General features: G+C 37.8%; 3 protein-coding genes across 3 annotated transcripts; 2 read left to right on the top strand and 1 right to left on the bottom strand.

Moving 5' to 3' along the window:
- The first annotated feature begins 590 nt into the window (after positions 1 to 590).
- LOC146474005 (alpha-1B adrenergic receptor-like) lies at positions 591 to 2,344 on the top strand. Its single transcript, XM_085117645.1, has one exon. The coding sequence runs from the start codon at positions 1,144 to 1,146 to the stop codon at positions 2,197 to 2,199; it is 1,056 nt and encodes a 351-aa protein (XP_084973771.1). The 5' UTR covers positions 591 to 1,143; the 3' UTR covers positions 2,200 to 2,344.
- A 2,611-nt stretch (positions 2,345 to 4,955) lies between these two features.
- Positions 4,956 to 5,966, top strand: LOC146474004 (beta-2 adrenergic receptor-like). Its single transcript, XM_085117695.1, has one exon. It carries the CDS (start codon positions 4,956 to 4,958, stop codon positions 5,964 to 5,966), a length of 1,011 nt encoding a protein of 336 aa, XP_084973821.1.
- Positions 5,967 to 7,050: 1,084 nt separating this feature from the next.
- Positions 7,051 to 21,370, bottom strand: LOC146474003 (uncharacterized). The gene is made up of 15 exons (XM_085118001.1): positions 21,112 to 21,370; positions 18,299 to 18,468; positions 17,634 to 17,690; positions 17,330 to 17,378; positions 17,000 to 17,035; positions 16,056 to 16,120; positions 15,373 to 15,534; positions 14,491 to 14,584; positions 14,266 to 14,326; positions 12,953 to 13,643; positions 11,861 to 11,944; positions 11,509 to 11,566; positions 10,595 to 10,809; positions 10,036 to 10,244; positions 7,051 to 8,989 (listed from the first exon to the last, which is right to left on the bottom strand). The coding sequence occupies exons 1-15, from the start codon at positions 21,251 to 21,253 to the stop codon at positions 8,800 to 8,802; spliced, it is 2,283 nt and encodes a 760-aa protein (XP_084974127.1). The 5' UTR covers positions 21,254 to 21,370; the 3' UTR covers positions 7,051 to 8,799.
- Positions 21,371 to 23,435: the final 2,065 nt, after the last annotated feature.

Below are 23,435 nucleotides of genomic sequence, written 5' to 3'. Positions count from 1 at the left end.
CTCAAAGAGGCAGGAAAATACTCACCCGAATACTTCCGAACGATGTCCGAAGACTGTCGAAGATTATTTGCGCAATTCCTTAGTTCTGAAGGAGTCAAAAAGAACCATTTTTGCCAATTTTCGACTTCACCAGCCTTCTGGACTCTCGGAAAGGATTCAAAAATTTTGTCTGGCGGAAAACGGAAACGAATTCATGCCTGCATGGCACAACCAAAGCAATACTGTAAATAACAAAAAAAGCACTCTTTGCTTAAGTGCAAATCATTAACTATTGTCAATTTTTTAATTGCAGAATATTTAGGAATATAAAGGAAAGAACAAAACCTACCATTTGTATGCGAGAGCGTGATAAGAATGAATATTTTTTTGGCAAAAGAATTGCCACCCATTTAGCAAAATACTTCTCAGTTGTCACCGCTGTTTGCACAAAGCGAAACGAAATGAAAGTAATAAGTTTGAACAAATGAAAGTTTATGTTGTACAGAGCACTTTATTTAAACAGCTTTCCTAGCACAAATATGTGATATCGTATAATGAAAAGTGAATAATTGGGATAACTATTTTAATTTTATCTTTAGAAAGTCCGCACAGTCAATGACCTGTAAGTTCAGTTTAAAAGAAATTGTGGAAAAGGCGTTCTTTGGAAAGGATTAGTTTGGATTACGTAAAGTAGTGTTAATTACGTTGAATGCAAATACAGCTATTTGCTGAAAATGGTTCCCTTGGGTTTAGTCAAAAGCAGTTGTCATAATTTCATGTAGCTCGAAATGATTGCCAATGAATATACAGAATGGGAGGACAAACACACAAGATGAAGATTTCAGAATCAAGAAGTCTTACTGCCAATTGTAGGACATTACTTGTCACCGTAAAGCCCACATAGAGCAACAGAAAGAACAGTGCTTTGTTTACGACAGCGTAGATGTGGTGAACTGTGTTGAGTTCAGAATCATTCAACCTCATCTCGCTAATCTAGAGTCAAAATTGGATCAAACAGTCCTTCGAGTGACTCTCGAGTGACGGAGCTGTCAAGAGCTCCAAAAAGGCTTTCGCATTTTCCCTTACACTTAAATACAAAGACCTCGAGACGTGGTAATTGAACAAGCTTTTATCCTCACGCCGGATGAAAGGAACTGAGAGGAAATGGCAAATTATACGGGAAATAATTCATTGTATCATAATTCCATGACTTCCAATTCAGTGCAGCAATTCTCCGAGCAACACAGTGGATCGATTTCGCTGGCTTGTCTCTACTCGGTAATATCATTTATTGCAGTGTTTGGAAATCTACTCGTCATAGCAGCCGTTTCTTGGGACCATACACTACGCTCTTACACGAGTAACTACTTCTTAGCTAACTTGGCTGTAGCGGACTTCTTCCAGGGTGCTATTTCGATTCCGTTGAGGGTGCTAGAGGTTCTGGAAACAGAATACAACCCGAACGTGTTTTGCAGAGTCGCAATACCGACATCAATACTATTTGGAAGCAGTTCAAACTTAGCTATTCTTATGATAAGCATAGACCGTTTTGTGGCAGTCACGTATCCCTACGTTTACGTACGCTACGCGACACGCAAATACATTATCGCGACTATTGCTGTTTCGTGGTCAGTAGCTGCGTTTTTAGGCCTATTAGCCGCGAGCAGTCTAGTTTGGCTAACACCAGAAATTTCAACGCGAATTTGTCGCTTTCCAGTTTATTTGAGCTCCGATTATATACTGGCTATGTACGTTGTTGTACACGCTATTCCAATCGGTACGGTGGTGTTGTTATATGGATTCATTCTCAAAGCTAGCCTAAGACACGTGAGGCGAATTCACGCGCAGGAACTAGCCGTGGCCACGAGCCAAAATGGCCGTTACCAAAGCAACAGCAATGAAGATACTTCGTCGAGTACTAGTACAGGCAAAAAACAAAGGCGAGAGACTGTGAGACAGAGAAAAGCGGCGAAGACAGTTTCTATAATCGTCGGTCTCTTTATTATACTGGTAGCTCCAATCATAATCATCGACTTAGCTGAAATGCTGGGCGCGCCGTCAGCTCCAAAACTTTTAACAAGAATCTGCGTTTTTATGATTTTTGCCAATAACTGCGTGAATGTTTTAGTTTACGCTGGGTTTAATCAGGATTTCAGGCGAGCTTTTAAGAAGATACTTTTAAAGTTTGCGAGTTTGGTACGAATTAGAGCTAACAGGTGAACAACAGCATGACTTGTGTGAGCAATATTGTAATTTTAACTTTTTATATGTTTGATCAATCTATTTACTCAATTCCTGTGGTTATTTGCAAGAAAAATTAAACAAAAACTTTAATTTTTTCCAAACATTAATATATAAAATGGTTAGTTTAAGGCTGGTTTCCATATGATCGCGGATCGCAGATCGCAATAAGGTCTGCGATCGTCTGCGATCCTGCGATCGTGATCGCAGACGATCGCAGAAGATAGAACCATGTTCTATGTAAAGGCTGGTTCCCATATGATCGCGGATCGCAGATCGCAATAAGGTCTGCGATCGTCTGCGATCATATGGAAACTACTTCTGCGATTGTCTGCGATCCTGCGATCACGATCGCAGGATCGCAGACGATCGCAGAAGTAGTTTCCATATGATCGCAGACGATCGCAGACGTTATTGCGATCTGCGATCCGCGATCATATGGAAACCAGCCTTTATGAAACTACTCGGTGAGATGCGGTTCTTCGGACTTACGTTTATACTTTATTTAATTAAATAATGGTCCGATGGCAGAGGATTTTGGTATTATGACCTTTGAAAATATCAAGCAAAGCATGATAGCTACATTACAGCCAAACAAAATTACATGTTACCTGTTTACTAGCTTCATTTAATAACAGACCTTCAATTTATACTATACCCAAGCTTTTAGCGAAGTTGCTATTCAAATTACCAAAAGCTCCAGAATTCGCCCAGTGGACAGTAAATTAACTTTGCTGATGTTTTAGGTTCGATCGTTCACACTAATGAGTCTTCGAAACACCCCATTTCAAAAGCTTTGTGTTCACACTATCATGGCGTCTTCCCAAGTCGATCAATGCTAAAACGTTCGAATATCCTGATACGCTATAAGGAAATGTTACCACATTTGCACAATTGCTATAAATAAACGCGCCGGCGATGTTTTAATTTAAATTACTTCATCGTTTAAAAAGCCTCCATTTTCGCCATCCACAAAAATTGCTTCTTCATTAGGATAACCTACGTTAAGAAAAACTGCATTGCCAACTATTCAGCGGTATGATTGGAAGTCTGTTCGTGCTCTTGAGCTGTGAAAACCGCTCTCTCCAGATCACGATTTCAGTCGCCCTTTCCTTCTAAGCTTGTTGGATCAACTACGCATTGGATTTCTTGCGACTTCCCTTGCACTAGCAGACATGTGCAAATTTACATGCCCCCTGTGATGCATAGGGCATGGAGCGTTCGATGGTAGGGCCCCCTCTTGGGTTTTTGGCCTTTTACAATATTCAAACCTCGGCCAATTATTAATAGACCGCTCTTTGTGTTCTCTACGATACAAAGTAGTCACACGTCGTATGACGTCACTAACTAAATTCATAGCCGCCATATTGGATCCGGCGAGTTGTATTTTCTATCTCCGGAAAATTACCTCAAGCGAAGCAAAGTTAACTTTCATCGACATCAAAGCATTGCTTCATTGGATTAGAAAACAGAAAAACTGAAAAGAAAACTTACAAGATGAAATATCCTAACATTTTTGTCGACGACATGCCTATTAAATTTTGTATTCTCCCTTCACGCTAGAGGGTTAATGAAAAATAAGAATAATATATTGTAAAAATAAATAAATAAACCTCACTGATTCTTGCTGGCCGCTTTATTGAAGGTGAACACGGTAATGGTTCTGCTCGATCATTAACCGTGATCTAATCCTAAAAGTGGCATGTGCACTGACACTTGTCAGGAAGGCTAATGGGGTGGATAAAGAAAACAAACGTGTCTGTTAGCTTAATTTTGGCCTCAGAGACAACAGTCTAAAAAGCATAAGAATCAGTAAGCCAATTACAATTTTCATTGAGTTAGACTCGGTTCCCCCTCAAGTCTCGGCATAAAAAGTGATATATATAGCGACTGCAGAAAGGTGCCAGAACAAGCGCAAATCACAACCACATCTTTCGTGCAAATGGGGCCATATGGAGAGAAAAGATATGAAGCAATTTATTATAAAGCCGAACGAAGCCCACAATTAGCAAAGCAAAGTAATCAGTCGGGCATTAAAAATGGTTGGCAGATAAAACCACGAGCGAAAACAAATACAAGCATATTTTTACATTCTGTTATCGTTGCTTGTCGGAAGCGAATTATTTTAGCTCGAAGGCGTCGCTTCTTACATGCAAATGTACCTAGAAACAGAAACGATGCCATTAAAGCTTCTTTTTTCACATGGAAGTACAACAAAAAACCGAGGATTTAGAGTCGGTGCGTTAATTGTTTCTATACACTTTCTTTCAGCAGCAAAATGTCGGTTAATACATGTAGATTGAGTTTTCTACTAGCGCGTCTGTTGTCGCACGATTAGTTTGTTCGACAACTGCAGTGAAACAGTGAAAATAAAAAAAGCCGCCGATAGATGCATTTTTTTTTGTTACCACCTTAGGTAAATGAAAAAGAAAAGAGGTTGTAAATCTAATTTACACTGCCGACAAATTACAAGCCATTAGTTAAATTAGCATAAAAATCTATAAAATATATTAAAACAAAAAATTAAACCAGGATGTATAGTACGAAAAACGAAACGTGTTTTTACAACAAGGGGGATTCAATTCAGACTCAGCTTCCACAGTTTAGGAGGATTTCCACTGTGAACAGTTAGCAACCAGGTTATTCCAGATCATTTGCTTTGTATCATTATGAAAGAGGAATACAGCACGGAGAATTCAACTACGTTTTCGAAGCTTTTGGCATCAAACGCAACCATGCCGTCTACGGAATTAGCAACTGCCTCCAACAATTCTCCGGCAGCAACAGCAATTATAGTGACATTGCTTGTCTTTATCTCGCTAATGTCAGTTTTCGGAAATGCACTTGTGATGACAGCGATCTACATTAACTATAATCTGCGAACGACTGGTAATTTTCTCTTTGGTAACCTTGCGTTGTCAGATTTTCTCCAGGGAGGAATCGCAATTCCCTGCCGACTCGTGGAGTTGCTCTACAAGGACTGTAATTACCCCGTGTTTTGCCCAACTTCAATCGCTCTTTCCATCCTTTTTGGTGGAAGCTCAAACCTGAGCGTTCTTTTCATCAGTATTGAGAGATTTGTCGGGGTGCGATGGCCTTTTCTCTACTACACATACATGACAACAAAAAATGTTGTCGCAGTGATCATTTCCGCTTGGATCGCTTTAGCAATCTTTGCCAGCTTACCTCTGTTTGCCTGGGGAGGATTGACGAACCACGAAGCAACTTTCTGCCGTTTTCCTTTGTTTCTAAGTACAGATTACATCATCGCCTTGTACATGCTCGTTCATATTATACCGATTTGCGTAATAGTGCCATTGTACATTTTTATTCTCAAGGCGAGTTTGAAAAGCATCCGCAAAATTCACAGCCAACAAAAAAGTGTTCGCACCCAAGTACATGAAGAAACTAACGATCTCGAAATGGAGGAAACAGATGGCAACGTCCCTCGGGTACGAAGAAGACAGACCACCGAAGCTGCAAGACAGAGGAAGTCTGCAAAAACTGTCTGCCTCATTGTTGGCCTGTTTATTTTGCTCATGCTGCCTATCGTCGTCATTGATGTAGTGGAGATGGTTGGTGGCCCTGTGATCCCGCCTCTGTTTATCAAAATAGCTGTGGGGATGACTTATGCGAACCACTGTGTCAACGTCTTTGTTTATGCCGGCTGGAGTGGCGATTACAAGAAGACATTCGCAAAGATTTTTTCAAGGGTCAAGCGTTTCTTTACCAGGACATCGCAGTAGCTCTGACTAAATCATTGTCTCTGTCAAATTTAACGTTGCTTTCGGTTCGCAGTAAAAACTTGTAATTAACCGTATTTTCTCGATTAAACGCCGGACCCCGATCAAACGCCGGCTTCGTATAAACGCCGGGTCAAAACTGCCGATTTTTAAATAAACGCCGGGTGCGTTTAATTGGGGCCCCGGCGTTTGTTCGAGGTCCCGGCGTGTATTAGCATTTAATAATCAGTTTACACACATTGGCTAACACAAACGAGGAGGACGTTGGCGACATTACCGTTTATAAACTTAAAACTTTGTATTCATATCATTTACTTGCTCCTACATCATTCATATATTGTTTATGTGCTGTTTGTTAGTGATACAAATCTTGATTGCAACATGGTACACGGGCCGTATGTACGGTACCATAATACTGTAACTTCGGGTAATCCAGGGGAAAATTGTCCAGCACTGACAAACTGCCCCTAGGTTTCCGAGGATCGGTAATAATAAATCAACGTGGAAAAATGGCTGAAAATCTGATCGCATTTCGTTAGTAAACGCCGGACCCCGATGAAACGCCGGCCTCGAAAAAAACTGCCGAATTTTAAATAAACGCTGGGGGCGTTTAATCGAGAAAATACGGTATGCGGGACTGTTATCCAATATGCCTACATGGATTAAACGAGGAGAGATGATCTCGGACAAGAACGACCGGCACTCCGATCTGAAGAACCAATTAGTAAAGAGTCCTTGCCTGTATAAATCATTCGGTCAGCGATGGTTAAGAAAATGTGATAAAAAAAAAAAAAATTCATCTTTTCACACGTCATCTCTTGCCTTCATTTTTAACCACTGCAAATTAGCGACTCACCCCCCCCCCCCCTCAAAAAGTAGCGGCTAAGCTTGTGGAGTAGCCTACAATAGGTGCTAATTAAGAAAATTTGTTTAAACATCAAGATTTGTAACCTTATTGTATGTGATCATTTTCTATTTTTTTACAACCAGATTGGGAATAGATACCGGGTACGCTTGGACTGAAAGGGTTGAATGTCGCAAACAACTTAACGCACATCATACAGGGCAAACAACCAATCAAAGCACAGAAAACTCAACAAAGCATTTATTTTATAAGTCGATGCAACATTAATCACACAGTGAATTACAATTCTCTGACTGCAACAACAATCATTTTTCTATTAATAGATGTAATTACATCGTATTGTCTTCGGCAAAAGAAAAAAAAATGCTATCGCACTTTAACGACTTATTGAGGGCTTACTAACACGACACTCAAATTAGTAAGTAAAAACTACACCATCCTCTCATGCAACATCGACAGAAGGTGCACACATTTTACGCTGAGTAAAGAATAAATAACGATAAACCTCCACTAGCAAGCTAAAGCATAACAAAATGATTGGAGAAATAAAACTATTTTTCGTAAAAAGACAGAGGTTGCAGATTGCTTTAAAAAACTAGTATTATAAGGTCAAAATTTGCACGTCTCATTTTACTTGAAAAAATGAGTTGTGTAAATTTGGCCTTATCTGTTTGAATAAAATAGATCTCGTTTTTTTTATTACAGGATACTCCTTAAATGTATTCTTATTTAACAAAAAAAGTGTTAAATATATTATACGGCATAACAACATAAATCTTTTTCGTTTTTAATTACTGGATACTCCTTAAATGTATTCTTATTTAAAAAGAAAAGTGTTAAATATATTAAACGTTATAACAACATAAATCTTTTTCTCTTTGTTTTCGTTTCATTTACCTCTTATAGTCACTGAATATTAATCACTCTTGGGTTGTTTATAAACTGGATTACTCGTAGCAGCTTATCATCTGTTTCAGAACCACAAGGGGCCACTTTAAAATGGCCAAATGCAATGTAACTATGGCAACCAGAATAACAGACCCTCGCACTTACGCCTGGCTCCAATTCGGTTATTAACTCAAGCTTTGGCAAAAACACCCATACAACGAGATAGAAACTAAGTACAAGTTCAGAGAAAAAGAAAAGAAACTTGCCTTTTTGCCTATTGTTTGTGCTTATTTCTAACTTTTTTCTCTTCATTTCACAAGAAAACTCGACATGAAATACACAGACGCAGAAGCACTGAAGACTCTGTAGTGTATCTTGTGCAAATGTCACTCTGTAGTTGGGCCTATTTAAAGCAACGTGGGGACGTCCTTTTACTTCTATCTACTGAAGAAGCGGGAAGCACGCCAGTTGCACAGGCAAGTATAAGGGGTGTTTACATGATACCGGCGCGACTTTCATTCCGGTACGAGTTCTCTCCAGTTCCCTCTTGTGGCTCTGTATTCGTTTACATGATACCAACACAAAATCCAATACCAGAGCGAGTTCATCCCGGTCACTGTACGGGAGCGAGATTTTCATCCCAGTACGATGGTACAACTAGTTGTTCCTCCCGGCGTGAAATCACTTCTCCCGGGAGTCTGGAACGGCTCGCGTATGTAGTTTTCGACATCCAATTTGTTTATTTAAACAGACGTCGGATGGGAGGAAGTGCCCCGGAATGAAATCTCATCTCTTCATGTAAAAACGGTATCAAATGAAAATGTTATACTGGTATGAAACTTGCAACGGTGCGAGTTTTCACATGTAAACACCCCTAACTCTACCTTAGCTCTAGCCTGTTCCACGTTGTTGCTTCTCTCGGTTTTGTTTTGTTTTTCGTTTTTTACCTCTTAAAGTGTTTTACCAGCTTTTACCTATTGGTCGGTAAGAGTTGAGGGTGATTTAGCTGTCGTGCCCCACGGCACATAATTGTGAGAAATGTCTCTACATTTCCTTCTTCAAGCTGATCTTGATCATTCTCTATCATTTCGGCTTGTGTAGGAAGCGCAGACTAAGATACGTCAGAACCCTGAACAGAACGATAAACAGCAAAAGTGCAGCAACATTCTCGCCCACACTTCTGGACACGTTCAAAGTCTCCAAGATTTCACTGCCTTCGATGGTGGTTCCATTGTTCTTGCACCCTACATAGGCAGAGTCCACACTTGTACAACTAAAGAGAACATAAAATAAAGTTACTTTAAGGTTATGTTCACATTGTAGTTAATCGAGTTTGGATCCGGAACGTTCACACTGAGCCAGCTCGCAGGACCAACTATCCGTGCAACTTCTCTTAAGCCTGGTTTACACACTACGATTTGTTGGCCCAACAAATTCAGAGCGCAAATCGTACGTGTATTTAGATACCCGATGTTGATTTTGAATTTTGATTGACGTGGTAGTTTCTTTGAGAGTGACGGTCCGATTTCAAAACATTTTGCACTGCAAAGAAGGTACAATTTTGGATCCGCATGCCAACACTTCGATGGATTCATATAAGAGTTGACGTAACCACGCAAATGTTGTCACTGATCCGAACTGTACCGGTAGTCTGAATACCTGCAAGCTTTGTACTACTGGTGTTGTACTACTGGTGTTGCGCTTTCAATTTCTCAGAATGGCCAACCAGAGCGGCTATTGTGCAAATCGAATTCAACATTTGATGGGATGGTGCTGCAAAATCTTTATAAATAATCATCCCGAAATTGGTACGCGCTATTTTGAAGAAATTCGAAGGACTGAAATTAAACTTATCCTTTAAATTGGTATATTCCGTTTACAAACTGACCGGTCTGACAAAATGGAAAGAACCTACAGCCTTGTTCTGAGGAAAGCTTATAGTTTACTCTAAAGGAATCATTCCTTTGGTCAATTGTATAAGCATCTCAATCTTAACGAAGCTAGTAGTGCGAACAGAGGACAGTAAGATAATTAATCGGATCGAATTGGTTTTTGGAGATGCTGGATTAAATTGAGGAAATCAAAAGGGGAAAACGGGAGCACAGAGGGAAAAACTTTGGAGCAGGGACGAGAACCAATAACAAACTCAACCCACATATGACGCCGAGTCCAGGAATCGAACCCAGGGAGAGATGGGGAGCCACCTCTGGGGAGCGAGGGGGGGGGGGGGGGGAGAGGGGCGAGTTCTCTTACCACTGAGACTTGACCCTTCCCTGGTTAAAACCAGCTAAGTTCATATCATACAGAAGGCGCACTTACCTAAATGTAGGAGAAGAAGCAAATTCGATGGTGAGGGCTCCATCATAGGCGTACGTAATGTAGGCAAGATACTGAACCCAAGAGAGCCATGAAGGAATGTTCTTCTGATAAAACCCTCCTAACAGCATACATGTCAGGCCATACACAGCAGCGACTACTATCGACTTCTTAAAGTCCATCACTGTGGCACCGATACACAGACCTACAGACTGAACAAAACACGCCATTAGACTAGTTGTGTTAACTCACAGTGACTTTCATTTGAGTATGGTAAACCCAAACCCAAAGTAACTACTCTGGCCAATCACAGGGGATGTAAACAGCACAATGAAGCAATCAAAACTCGAAGCAAATACATGTAACCGGGCCGGGCGTCAAACGCGGGAAAACGAGTGCGAACAAGTCGCGATTGGTTTTGGTTTTGTTTCTCATTGGTGTGAACCAATCACAGATCGCAGTAAAGCAAAACTTAAGCAAAGGCGAATTAGATTCGACACTCGATTGAAAAAAACGCTCCAGCGTCAATATAAAGCGGTAAGAGCTAGACGTAACTGCGTACCTGTCCTGCAATAGCCGTTAACAAGAGCAAACAGAGCATGCCGAGGAAAGCTTCACTTCTGTTCATTCCCGACATCCAATACACAATGGTTAAGAACAGTGCTGGCTGACAAATCACCAGGGGTAACTCACTGAAGAGCTTGGCTAAATAGTACGCAGACAACCTGTAATACCCGGCAGCGCGCTCTTTATTTACTATGGTCCTCTCATTTGGAACTGAAAGTAAGCAAATAAGATGCATGTTTAATTTTAGTGCACAGGAGAACCTACAATAGAAAGGGCTAGTTGGAAAACGGGCGTGTTCAAAAAATTAAATCACCATTTGATTTTCTATAAAAGTGTTAAAAAATATATTCATTTATTTATTTTGCTCAAAATAACCTGAATCTGGACATAAAATGAATGTTTGGTTTTAACAAAAACGTTCATAACCTAATTTGGTCAGCGTAAGAGATTTGAGTGCTCATATTTCGAGCGTTAGCCTTTCGTCAAAGCAAATCAACGAACTGTTGGTTGTATGTGGTTTATATAGTGAGCAGTGGTCAGCTACGCTATTGGAGGAAGCATTGGTACGTGAGCGGACGAAACTCGACCTATTTAATAATGATAATAACAACAACAACAACAACAACAACAGTGTTTCAAATTTTGTCAATCAAGCCGATTTGTACCCTGTGCTAAACCAACAGAAAAAGAAATTTGCGAACAAAATAATGGGATTGAACCTGCTAATCAGGCTGATGAATCGCAAGTGTAAATTAGCTGTAACCCATATGCCACTAATGATTTGTTGAATTCCTATAAACTATTGCATAAAATATTTAAGAAACTGACAGAGAAACCCACGATGGTATGAGTTCACCTATAATTACATGTATACCAACACACAGTTACATGCATATTTTGCAAACTTACATGAAACCAAGGACTGGAAGAGTGGCGTAAAATTCCAGTAAACCATAATAAAAAATATCTGCAAGGCAAACAAACTTTTAGTGAGTTTTGAATTAAAGAGAAGACAACACAGTTAGACAAAATACTTATGATAAAGGAATTTATGTAAAAAAAACTATGTAATGTACAGTGTACATGTAGTAGGCATAAACAGCAGAAATAAACAGCCATTGAAATTAAAGATTAATTTATATTTTTAAAGATTAATTTACATTTTTTTTTATTTTAGTCATACACTGCTTCCATGAGGAGGACCGTTGCATGATGACCCAAATAACAGCCGTGTAGGAGGACACTAAAATAAACCACATACCAGTGCGTATCTGTCTGGAATGCTTTCCTCTTTGTATGGAACTTGAAACCAAATAAGTCCTGATATTAGGGCAAGGAGAATGTTCTGAAACGAAATAAAAATATACACATAAATGTATAATTCATTATTATCAGATTCTTATAATCTATTGATGGTTTGCATGTGACGTCATGGCGGCCATATTGGTGGACAAGAACAATGAGATTTTTCTCCTCTGGGAGTTTCCTGCCATTTTTAAGCAAACTTTGTGAACAAATGTTCTTTTGTTTTGTCCACCAACATGGCGGTGATGCAAACCACCTATACCACATGTAGGACATATCAGAGGGAAAATATGCGCAAACATAAATGAGACGACATTGCCGTGAAAAAATGCCCAAAAGAAACATTGTTTAAGCCAAGATTTGAAGACAGCAAAATTTGCATATACTTAATAATTTAATTTATTCAGCACATAGTTTGATATTTTACAACAAGCTAGATTTTACTCTTCAGATTGTTCATTTACTTTCCCAAAAGGTTCAGAAAAATTAAAACTGACAAGCAAAAGTCCCCTGACTTGATGGACAGCTTTCTGCTGAATAAGTTCCTTTTACAATCAAATGTTTCCCAGATTGAACTTAAATAATTATGTTAATTTATTATCATTATTAAACAAGAAGCAGTTTGGCATGACTTACAGTATTGAGAAAACAAACTGGCTACTACAAATTAAAATAATTATTTACTGTAATACTGTATTACATGTACATTACATCACACCGATGACTTGATTACTGTGTTGGGATTTACAAAAAAAAAATCACTTAAATACAGTACTTATTATCGGTCAGTGAAACCTTGATTTAACGAAGTGGGGACAAGGGAAATTGGCTTGTTGTATTGAGGGGTCGTTATAACGAGGTTCTGTTCCATACATTTTGAAAAGGCCAGGCTAAAGAATATCGTTTGTTAGTATATCAATGACTTTGTTATATAGAGGTTCGTTAAATTGAGGTTCCACCGCGGTATCTGCACGGTGTTTTGCTGTAGGTTCAGAAAAAGCACTTTCAGCTTGATCATTAGTAGAGCACTGAATTAATTTCAACTTACCTGAGTGAAATTCAGCTTGGAAAGAATATCAGGTTTGGACTGTTTGAAGGTCCTCACCATCAAAACAGAGAACTGCGTCCAGAAAGTTGTGGCCCAAGATGTGGAAATATCACCATACAGCTCAGAACGATCTTCGTCATCATCTTGATCATGGACGTCAATCTTGGTGTAATCCTGTGACACACTGCGCTTGTAAGTGACAACAGCAACATTAAAGTCTGCAGAAGACAACCGTGCCTCTGTGTGCACCGGAGTAGCTAGATTGTCGTCTGCAGATTTACTGTGTGTTCTTCTCCATGGAATTTTTGATGACGATGACTTTGGAGTCGATATGAGAGGAGTGGAAGTTTCATTAGCTTCTGACTTGACATTTCCATTTGGAATCAGGTTAGCTAATTCATTCTCAGGTGCAAGCTCAGTTCTGCTGTCAGTCCTTGGCGTATGTTCTGATTCACCATCGTCAACTGTGCCCGATGAACTGTCAGTCTCACTGCCCCTGTCCACCACTTCAGAATTCTGTTCTTTTCCTGCATCCTTTCCAGTGGTATCAGAGCCTGCATCCACTTTCTGATCAGTATCCTCTGTCGCAGTTTCATCTTGCCCATTGTTCTCAGGAGTTGGACTAGGGGTCTCTAGCCTTGGTACTTCATTTCTATAAGACACTGTTGAATATTTCTGATACCTTTTCCGTCTGCAAAAGACAAACTGATAGTCTCAGCCTGTGCAAGTCATGTTATCAAGTTCAGCTGCTCATTTTAAACAATAAGGCTATTGCCCGAGAAAAATTTCAAGGAGCCCACAAGACCAATAGCCAAGAAGTTGAGCTCAAGATTTATTTCTATCACATGATAGTTGATGGGGGCGAAGTCTGAATCAACTACCATGTACTACGCACTCAACTCACTACATGTGTCTACCACAGAGTACAGATAGTGAGCAGCATAGCCAATGTTTGAACAACATTCATGATAGAACGCTAGTAGATTTAAACTAAGAAAAAGTTAAAACCAGGAAGACAGTCAGGCAACCTGGATTAATGCATTATTTTTCAGATGAACAGAAATAAATTGCTCGCTTTCTTCACCTTCATGATTATTTTGTACAAAATAATTAATTTACTGCTCTAGGAGATATTAAATGTCAATAATGTTACACCGTTCTATTTTGAGAATTAATTTTATTCACGGGAACATGTCAACCAAATCAGCCAAAGACAACAAAACTCAGCCAAGTTTGAAATGGTTGGTGTTGCATGTACTCAGTGTAAGTATTGTACCAGAAAATGGTCTGCATGTAACTTAAATTAGACTGACCTTTCAGCCCAGCCATTGACAATCATGCCTTGGACCTTTTTTCCTTCTGTCACCTTTTCCACTGAAATAAAACAGAAAATATATATATAATGCCAGTGTACATGTTCAACCACATTAAATATCAGCAGGTGTCAAATATATAAATTTGCATCCATCCAGCTACTGTAGGTTACTTATCGTTAAATACCGACAGCATGTATTTTTTTTTTAATTATTACTACTTACAAATAAAATCAGCTGGGTTGAAATGAGCATCACAAACCAAGCCAATACTCTCAAAGAAATCCAACACTCTGCTGGCTTTTCCATAATAGGCTACCTGTTATAAAAAAGAAAGCTTTTTTAAAACTTTAAATTACTTTCATGGCACTATGTGGTATGTGTACAGTTGATCGCCATTAATACAACCACCACAAACAGGGCCAGAAACTTTGGCTGCATTTTTACATATTAATGACCCAAATATTATATTTATTTATTAGTGGAGAACTCATGGCCTATTTGTTGATTCCTGATAAGGGATATTTTGTTGTTTTGTACTGAGTCATTTAATTCCTTGTGACAGTGACTTGATACACTTCTGTATCCTCCTCTTGTGTTGGGGAATTTTTAATTAGCCTTGTTATCTACTTGGTCTAGAAGTTAAGAATAATATACTAGGCAATCCACATGTAGTGGTAATAATTATAATAGTTATCATTATTAAAAACTGGATCATTGTATAATGCAATTCCAACAATTTGATTAGCTTAACGGTCATGGTAATAATTATTATGAGCCATTACACCATGCCCGAGAAATAGAAACCATAAAGTTGTCTTCTTAGTGTATCAGCAAAATCTAGCAAAATTTCTTGATTGTTTTTAATAAAACAATTATTCCACTCACGCTTGTTGGATATGGGATGATTATAGCCAACTCGGCGCGTCATGTGGAATAACTATTAATTATTACTATTACTATTATTATTGTTATTATTATTATTATTATTATTATTATTATTATTATTATTATTATTATTATTATTATTATTATTATTATTATAAACAAAGGCGGTCTTGAATCCCACCCTTGCCCAGTATTGTAGTTTGGACATGAATCTGTTACCTGTCCTTCACACAGCAGCAGCACCTTGTCAAACATGTAAAAAATCTGACTTGATGGCTGGTGGATTGTAGTTACTACTGTCTTCTTTTCTCTTGCTGCAAAGTTCTTCAGAGTTGATACAAGGTTCAGTGCATTGCTTGAGTCCAGCCCAGATGTTGGTTCCTGTTTATTAATGATCATGGGAATTATTTTAATCACTGCTACCAAATAAGTTAAAAGATTGATTGTTTACAATTGTTTGACCAGGAATGGATGTATATGAACTCTCTTGCTACAATATACATGTATTACAGGAAAGAAAGTTCCACAGATACACTTACAAGCTAAATTGTTCCATAATATTATAATCTGGTACTTATTATTCAACACATTGTATCACAGCGCAAAATAATTAATATGGTCATGGTGCACTCCGTCGATATTTATCATCTGCACACAACAGATATCCTGTGATATTAAATAATTACATGTGAGGGAGAAAATGGCAAAATAAAGATCATCTCCAGGTTTTCTGCAAGAACACTGTGCTTTTTCGTCAAATGAATGCGTTGAATAATAATTAAAAACAATTATCCTGCCTCGTGGGCTAAGTGTTAAATGTACATGTGGCTAACTGTTCGAAATTATTTTTGTTTCAGAGTTATAATATTATTAATTAGATGCAAATAGATATTCAAACTTACATCAAGGAAGATCAAGGAAGGATTTGTTATCAGCTCAGAACCAATGTTTGCTCGCTTTTTCTCTCCTAAAAATACAATACATACATGTATATGAGAAGTATATCAAACTAAATCAGTTTACTAGTTACACTGTACATAATAAGTAAGCTGTAAGTTAAAAGTAACCTTTATTTCAACTCAATAAAAAATTTAAAGCTAAAAAGCTTGTGGGGTTGATTATAAAAAGCAACAATACAATATTATATAATAAAAAGTAGACGAAAAATAAAAAGTAAAAAAAGTACAAGTATTTACATCTTAAAATACAGTACATACATTCAAATAATTATGTACAAAATCATTATCTTTATGTCACACAGTTGTGGCGGAGACAGCGTTGAATTTAAAATCTTTAAAATAATCTTTTGTTCTTAACCGGCTCAGTTGTTTAATTGCTTTTAATATTCATTAAAACAAACAGTGTTCCATAAAATTGGTCCTCTATATGCTAGCACGTCCTTTATATAATCTTGTATTGAATCTACATGACTAGGCACTGGGCAATTATAAACAATATTTTCTCCGTAAGGAATAGCTGTTTAGTTTAGTGCCAAGGTTCTAAGATAAAAGTTCAGGTGCAGACTATTATTATGTGCTAAATATAAAAGAGTGAGAAAATAATTATCCAACTTATAGTACAAAAAGAGAGAAGGCACTGATCATATCTAAGTACGTCGCATAATGCCATCTCCATAATTTAAATAGTAATAATTAGAAGGAAATTTGACATGGATTTTTTAAGCAAAACACCAATTAACTAAGCAATAAAACTATTTGTGGGATAAAAGATCTATAGTGTAGTCAGTCATGTACAGTACTGTACATTGTAGAAGATAAAAGATGTACAAACATGTAAAATTTTTTTTGCATATAAGACGAAGAAGAGTTTTAGTTGCCAAGCATACCTCCTGATAATCCTCGTTCAAAAGGGCTTCCAATTTCTATAAAAACAAATTTAAGATTAATTTCATTCATTTAATGACTGAATGTTGTATTTTAATTATCTGAGAATGACAACTATTCACAGTTAGTAGACTTTCACCACCTCAAGCAGGGAAATATACACTGTACATGCACAGTAGATTTGTACACGCAAATTTAATAGTCATTGCAGACAACTAAGGCCTCTTGAAAAACGCAATTTTAGCATTGATAAAACCCTCTGAACAAAATACTGATTTCTTCAAGCACAGAGCTCTGAAAATTTATTTCAAATTTAAAATCAGAGTACTTACTTGTATCCAGGCATTTTCTGACATCTAAGTTGTCAACAATTTCCTCTACCTGGAATTAAAAAATACTTTAAATACTCGCTGACAGATCCTCTAAAATATGAATGAATGCAATTTACAGTAAGTACATGTACATTTACCTTGTTAAACTAAAAGTGACATTTAAAAAACACCTCGCATAACAGTGTTAAATAGATTATAATTACATGTATATGATAATCGAAAAAAGAAAACACTGGAATGCAAAAAGTACAACAGCTACAGTGTAGCTGTTAAATAAAAATATTAATCTCATTTGCACTGGTACCTTTTGTAACTTTTCAGCTTTTGATAAAGTATCTGGTAAACGAAGCAATGCTGAAAACTAAAGAAGAAGAATTGATCAGTGACATATTTACATGTAAGTTGTACAAAATACAGCGTTCATTGAGTGTCTGTGATACACTGTACTTGGCTTAATTTTAATCTTAATCTTGAGAAAGCACTCTTTATTTACAAATAATGTACTGATGTATGACAAAAAATAATTATTAACTAAATAAATTATTTTATAAACGTTCTGCTGTAAATGAACTTTGTTCACGATGTAGGCATTGAAAACTAAGAATGCCACTTTACTTGCATGAAATGCAAAATAATTATAAATAAATAGAAAAAAACTTATACATTTTATCAAAGTCTTCACTCTTGAAATCATAGCATCACAGACTAAAATACATGACTTTGTATATATTACACACTCATCTTACCACAGGTCTTAAAACAGGGTACGTACGGTCTCTAAAACAGAAGTTATAAGTAAGCAAACAACTTGGCAACTAATGTGTGCTAACAATTATTTCCATTGTTTAGGCTGTTTGTCCTATGTACAGTGTAATTGGCTTATAGTATGGTTAAAAAGAAAACATTTAAAGTAGACTAAGTCTGCCCATGCAAAAGGTGACAAAAGTTTGGTCGAGGAGTAATAATTACCGTCAGGGTTTCCCGCAGAGTTAGATTAGCAAAGAAAATGTCTTCTTGCAAGACGTAGCAAATCTTCTTCTTTAGTTTCTTGTCCAGCTTTTTTCCATTGAGCAGAATTTCTCCATCTTCTGGAGAAAGCCTTCCAGCAAGAATGTTTAGCAGTGTTGTTTTACCAGATCCTAAAAAATAACAATTATAATAAATGTACAATACAAGTCATTTGTACGGTACTGCTGATTTATAGCAAGAGTCAGTAGTTAACAGAAATGAGTCAATTATTTCTCAAATTCTCTTGCCAAACAGTGTTAAAATAGTTAATTGTAAGCTGTTGATGTTGAACACAGCTTGTACAGTAAATAATATATAAAAAAAAATAACGATAAGGATCAAACTAACAATGTTACATGTATGTAATTTACTTCTTTACAAATGATCAGCATTTACGAGTAAATTGCAACAGAGAGGGGACTTCTTTTGATTTGGGAGCCCTGGGGGAAGAGGGAGGGGGATTAAACAAATTCCCATACTGTACATTCTTCTAAGGGTGCAAGCTGGTACCCCCTGTAGTAAGGCATTTTATGGGCTTATGACTTAATGCTGGAAAAGCACTTCTTAGTAAGGGCTTTTGGAATCTAAAAACAACATTGGAGATAGCCATACATTTTTGAGAGATAATTGATCAACAACAACCCTGATAAATTAAAGGTCTAAAATATACATAACAATAAATTGTGGCAAATTGTTTTCAAATTGAAGATTTAATTAACTATCTCTAAAAAAATGTGTGGAGAGTTAGCCCCAATTTTCTTTGTGGATTCCAATAACCTTTGTTAAAATCTGCTTTTCCATAACGTCATAAACCACGCAAAAACCTCTGTATTAGGATTGGGGGTACACATATCAACCTTCAGAAATATTATGCAAGTAATGTTAAAAATTTATATTGATTACTAAATAAACATTATTTAGTTCTGCACACTTGCATAAATAATCTACGGGATATAGTTATTTTGAGCAAAACAGCACAAAACAAGCGAAGAGTGCCTAAAAGAACTATGCCCTTATGCAGCTGTGCATATTATCTTCCATGTTGTTCTAACAAACTTCAGAACTTGCATTGTGGAAAAAGTATCTATACTCCCCCCAACAGAACCTTGGGTTTTTGTTTTGTACCCCCATCCCCCCCAGGAAATTCCAGTTTAGCTTTATACCTTGCTTTAAAGCCCCCCCTCCCCCTAGGAATTTCTGATGACCTTCCATGAGGTATGCATTTTTTCTGGAACTGCAAATTTTGAAAACTTGACATGAATAACAGAATGTCTTACAATTTGTTATCTTGGCAAATGGAGTCAGTATGGTGAGCACGTACATTCATAAGCCTTGTTGGTTGTAAAATGCTTCACTTGGAGATTTAATAATTTAATAATTAATGCAAAGTGGCCAAATTGCTTGGAAGGTGAAATGTTCGGAATACATTTTGTTCCAACAGGAAAATTTTCAGTTTTGTCTGAATGTGGTGATATATATTTATTAAAAAATGGATCATTGTATAAAGCCATCCCAATAAAATGTTGCGTTTCCCATCGCCCCGTCTCTTGTGATGGTGGATCGGTCGGTCGGGCAAAAAAAAAAAAAAAGAAAAGAGAATGAACACTTGAAGGGGTCTGGGTTCTAGAGAAGGCTGGGCTGCTAAGTAACAACGCCTAGTTAGAACGTGGTCTTTTTGTCCGTTAACATGGGATCAGTGTTAATTAAAGACATAGCCTACGTGTACACGTAGGCTATTAAAGACAAGGACATCACATCATACCAATTGTTGTTAATAAAACAAGATCGTGTGCTTGCAAATTAAAGTATTTGCTTCTTAGCTTTGACTAGTGAATCTGGAATTTCTTCTTTTTTTTTTTACTTTTCGAAAGAAAAATGGCTCGGTCAGGTGATGGAAAACAAAACATTTTATTGGGATGGCCTAATGCAATTTCAGGGATTTGATGGGCTTAGCGGCCATGGTACATGGGCCATTATACCATGCCAGAGAAATAGCAGCCATTAAAATTAATTACCTTCTGGTTGTTCTTGTAAGGTGAAATTAGCAAGACCTAGCAATTTTTCTTGATTTGCTTTTAAATAAAGCAATTATTTCACTCATGTTTGTTGGATATGAGATGATTATAGCCAATGCAACGAGGCACGTATCTATCGCCTCATATCCAACGCGCTCTCGTGGAATATTAATAAAATTGCTGACTCATGATTTCACTTAAGTTTGACAAATTCATGCAATGATAGGAATTGTCGATCATAAGGTGTCTGCAACATTCCTCTTCCTTCAGAAATGTGCGAGGAAAATAACGGGAGGGTGAAAAAAAGTCATCGTGGTGCTGAATTCGGAATAGCTGTCATTGGCTGATGCACCAAAAGCCTACTGAAGTACAGATGTAGGTTCCGTCTAAAGCTGCTTCCGAACTATTTTACTAGACAGTACACTATTTACAAGTATGACTGTCTTTAAAAACTCAACAAAAATATGAAGACTAACTTTGGCAAGATTTCCACACCGCCCCATACGTTATGTATACATGTTTCTGACTGAAACTCTCTCTATTTTGGAAGAGGGTATTACTATAAAGATATAGGTTACGTCACCACGACGTGCAAAATGATCAAATTTAAGCTTATATGGTCTTATCCCTCAAGGATGGATGTTTTTCCGTCCAATAACAACAGCAACATATGAAGAAGATACACCAGAACAGTCTGCGTCAACTAACCGTGGTTTGAAATTTCTCAGAAAATAATAAAGCATAGATTTATGCACTTACCACTCGGCCCCATAACTGCAAGCATTTCCCCGGGATGAACTTTACCGCTCACATTTTGAAGAATTCGTCGATCGTTTATGCTCACACCAAGGTCGGTAAAAGACAGGAAAATAGGTACATTTTCCTCCACTTCCAAGCTCATTGTTGCTGCGTCTTTGTCCTTTGTGTTTCACTTTCCACCAGTGTTTCTTGAAATAAACGCACGTCTACAGCTCAACAGGAATACAGCAAACTACTTCGTATACTCACCACGCTGTAACTTCATCAATGGCCATTGCGCTCATTGCGCTTCATATAAGAGATCACGTTCGTTTCTGATTGGTTCTTTCTAAACTGCTATCCAATCAGAGCTCGCTCTCTGAAGTTTGTTGACAAACATTCCGGAGAAGGGATGACTGGGGGTCACTACGTCTGACCTACGTAAGCCACTAAGTACCAGCCCGGATATGTCTGAGTGATGGTGCAATGTTGACCAGTGTTCTGACAACAGATGTTTTTTTTTCCTTCCTCAAGAAAATCTTCAAAATATTAAAAAAAAAAAAAAAAAAGGAAGCAAAAAGTGTACAGTCATAATTGAATGAAATTTTCGTTCAATTTTGAACACCGTTATTGAAAAAAAAAAAAAAAAAAAAACATTGGTCACAGTCAAGTTACGATTGTGTTGTCGTCGTTGTTTATTTTCGTACACCGAGCATTACATCACCTATCTCCTGTCTCGCTGCTTGCGTGCCGGAAATAGAAGGAATAACCTGTTTAGTGCATGATGGTGCAATCAGTCAGTGTTATCAGTTAAAAATAGTATTTCTCATCAAGGGCTTGAATGAACCCATAAGGACATCACGGGGGAGGCTAGAAGTTCAGGGGAAGTTCTCAGAATTTTGCTGGCCGGGTTTGTGCTCTGTGGTGAACTGAACTTTCAATCAATCGGTTTTTTTATATATTTATTTATTAATTCATTTTATTTTATTTTATTTTATTGTTTTTCAATTATTTTCTTCATAATAGAGAATAGATTTATTTTCGTACTAAAAATAGGCTGCGCTGAAAAACCCACTTGGGACATGCGCTCGTTAAAGCTGGTTAGACTGGAGCTCCAATAGGAAAGTGGTAGTGAGATCCGCGACAACTGAATCAGACGAACCTTTTTTTTTACTTAAGCGGCATCAGAAGCGACACAACTAAATGATCACAAATGTTATGGCTACTTTGTCAGTGAACACAAAATTGTACGCGTATACGGTAATTTTCCGCGAGAATTCTGTAATTTTGTCAGCATTTCTAACTCATGTAATATTTTGTTTTTAGAAAAATTCAGTTGACTAAATTCGATTATTGGCCTGTCGAATTATACTGTGATGAAATACAATCATGGAAACGTCATTGCTAACACAACAGCAAAATAAAAAGGCATTGATGGTTCGTAACGCTTGACGTAACAACTCAAGTAACTCAATTCGACAACCTCGTTCCCAGGGCCTTTTCCCTAGCTTGGCCCACCCCCAAGTTAGGGAAAAGGCCCTGGGAACGAGGCTGTCAATTCGAAGGCGCGAATCACCCGGGTTTCCAAACGCTTATCGACAGGCAAAAGCTCTCTCTCTCTCTCTCTCTCTCTCTCTCTCTCTCTCTCTCTCTCTCTCTCTCTCTCTCTCTCTCTCTCTCTCTCTCTCTCTCTCTCTCTCTCTCTCTCTCTCTCTCTCTCTCTCTCTCTCTCTCTCTCTCTCTCTCTCTCTCTCTCTCTCTCTCTCTTCACCGTTTTCACCCTGACCTCAAATCTTCTAATTTAAGAAACTCTCTCTCCCCTTCCTTTTCTTTCCCCCACCGGGGGTATTCCTTATCCGGGGCCTTACGGGGTAGGGTACCCTTGTTGCTCGCATGCTCTCGCATATGACGCACATTTGAAGTTTTGTCGCAAATATGGACTGTGAACGGAAAGGTAGCGACTAAATCCAAGTATTTGAGACAGGGGTAACAAAAACTAAGTCGAAAATTTCTGGCAGGAATTATAACGTCATACAGTCTTGTCATATTTGTAGAACAGTATATGGTCTGTCCTCTACATATTGAGGTATTTATAAGGAACAGATAGAACAGATACAGATACAATATTTTTTTGTATGTCAAAGGGTAAAGAGAAATAAAACCACTGTGCGGAGCATCTCCATCTCCGTATTAAACTTGATTGACACCCCCCTTCCCCCGCCCATCGAGTGAAAAGCACGGTGTCGGACACGTGCTTATTCCCGTGTTTCCAGTAATGAAGTGCAACTTGTGAATTAGGGTCGACGCTGGTTCGATGTTTGCTACCACGCTGGAATTAAGTCGAC

Source organism: Pavona decussata, unplaced genomic scaffold (genome assembly GCF_977016875.1).
Source record: "Pavona decussata unplaced genomic scaffold, jaPavDecu1.1 SCAFFOLD_92, whole genome shotgun sequence".
Classification (NCBI taxonomy): Eukaryota; Metazoa; Cnidaria; class Anthozoa; order Scleractinia; family Agariciidae; genus Pavona; species Pavona decussata.
The sequence above is the reverse complement of the archived record's forward strand: the minus strand, read 5'-3'. Positions and strand labels throughout refer to the sequence as shown.

Excerpts from the sequence above, each read along its gene's own strand:
- LOC146474005 (XM_085117645.1), top strand. The coding sequence starts at position 1,144 with ATGGCAAATTATACGGGAAATAATTCATTGTATCATAATTCCATGACT.
- LOC146474004 (XM_085117695.1), top strand. The coding sequence starts at position 4,956 with ATGCCGTCTACGGAATTAGCAACTGCCTCCAACAATTCTCCGGCAGCA.
- LOC146474003 (XM_085118001.1), bottom strand. The coding sequence starts at position 21,253 with ATGAGCTTGGAAGTGGAGGAAAATGTACCTATTTTCCTGTCTTTTACC. Across the intron at positions 17,691-18,298 it reads CTCTGCGGGAAACCCTGACG|TTTTCAGCATTGCTTCGTTT; the intron begins GTAATTATTACT and ends CTTCTTCTTTAG. Across the intron at positions 17,379-17,633 it reads AAGCTGAAAAGTTACAAAAG|GTAGAGGAAATTGTTGACAA; the intron begins GTACCAGTGCAA and ends TTTTAATTCCAG.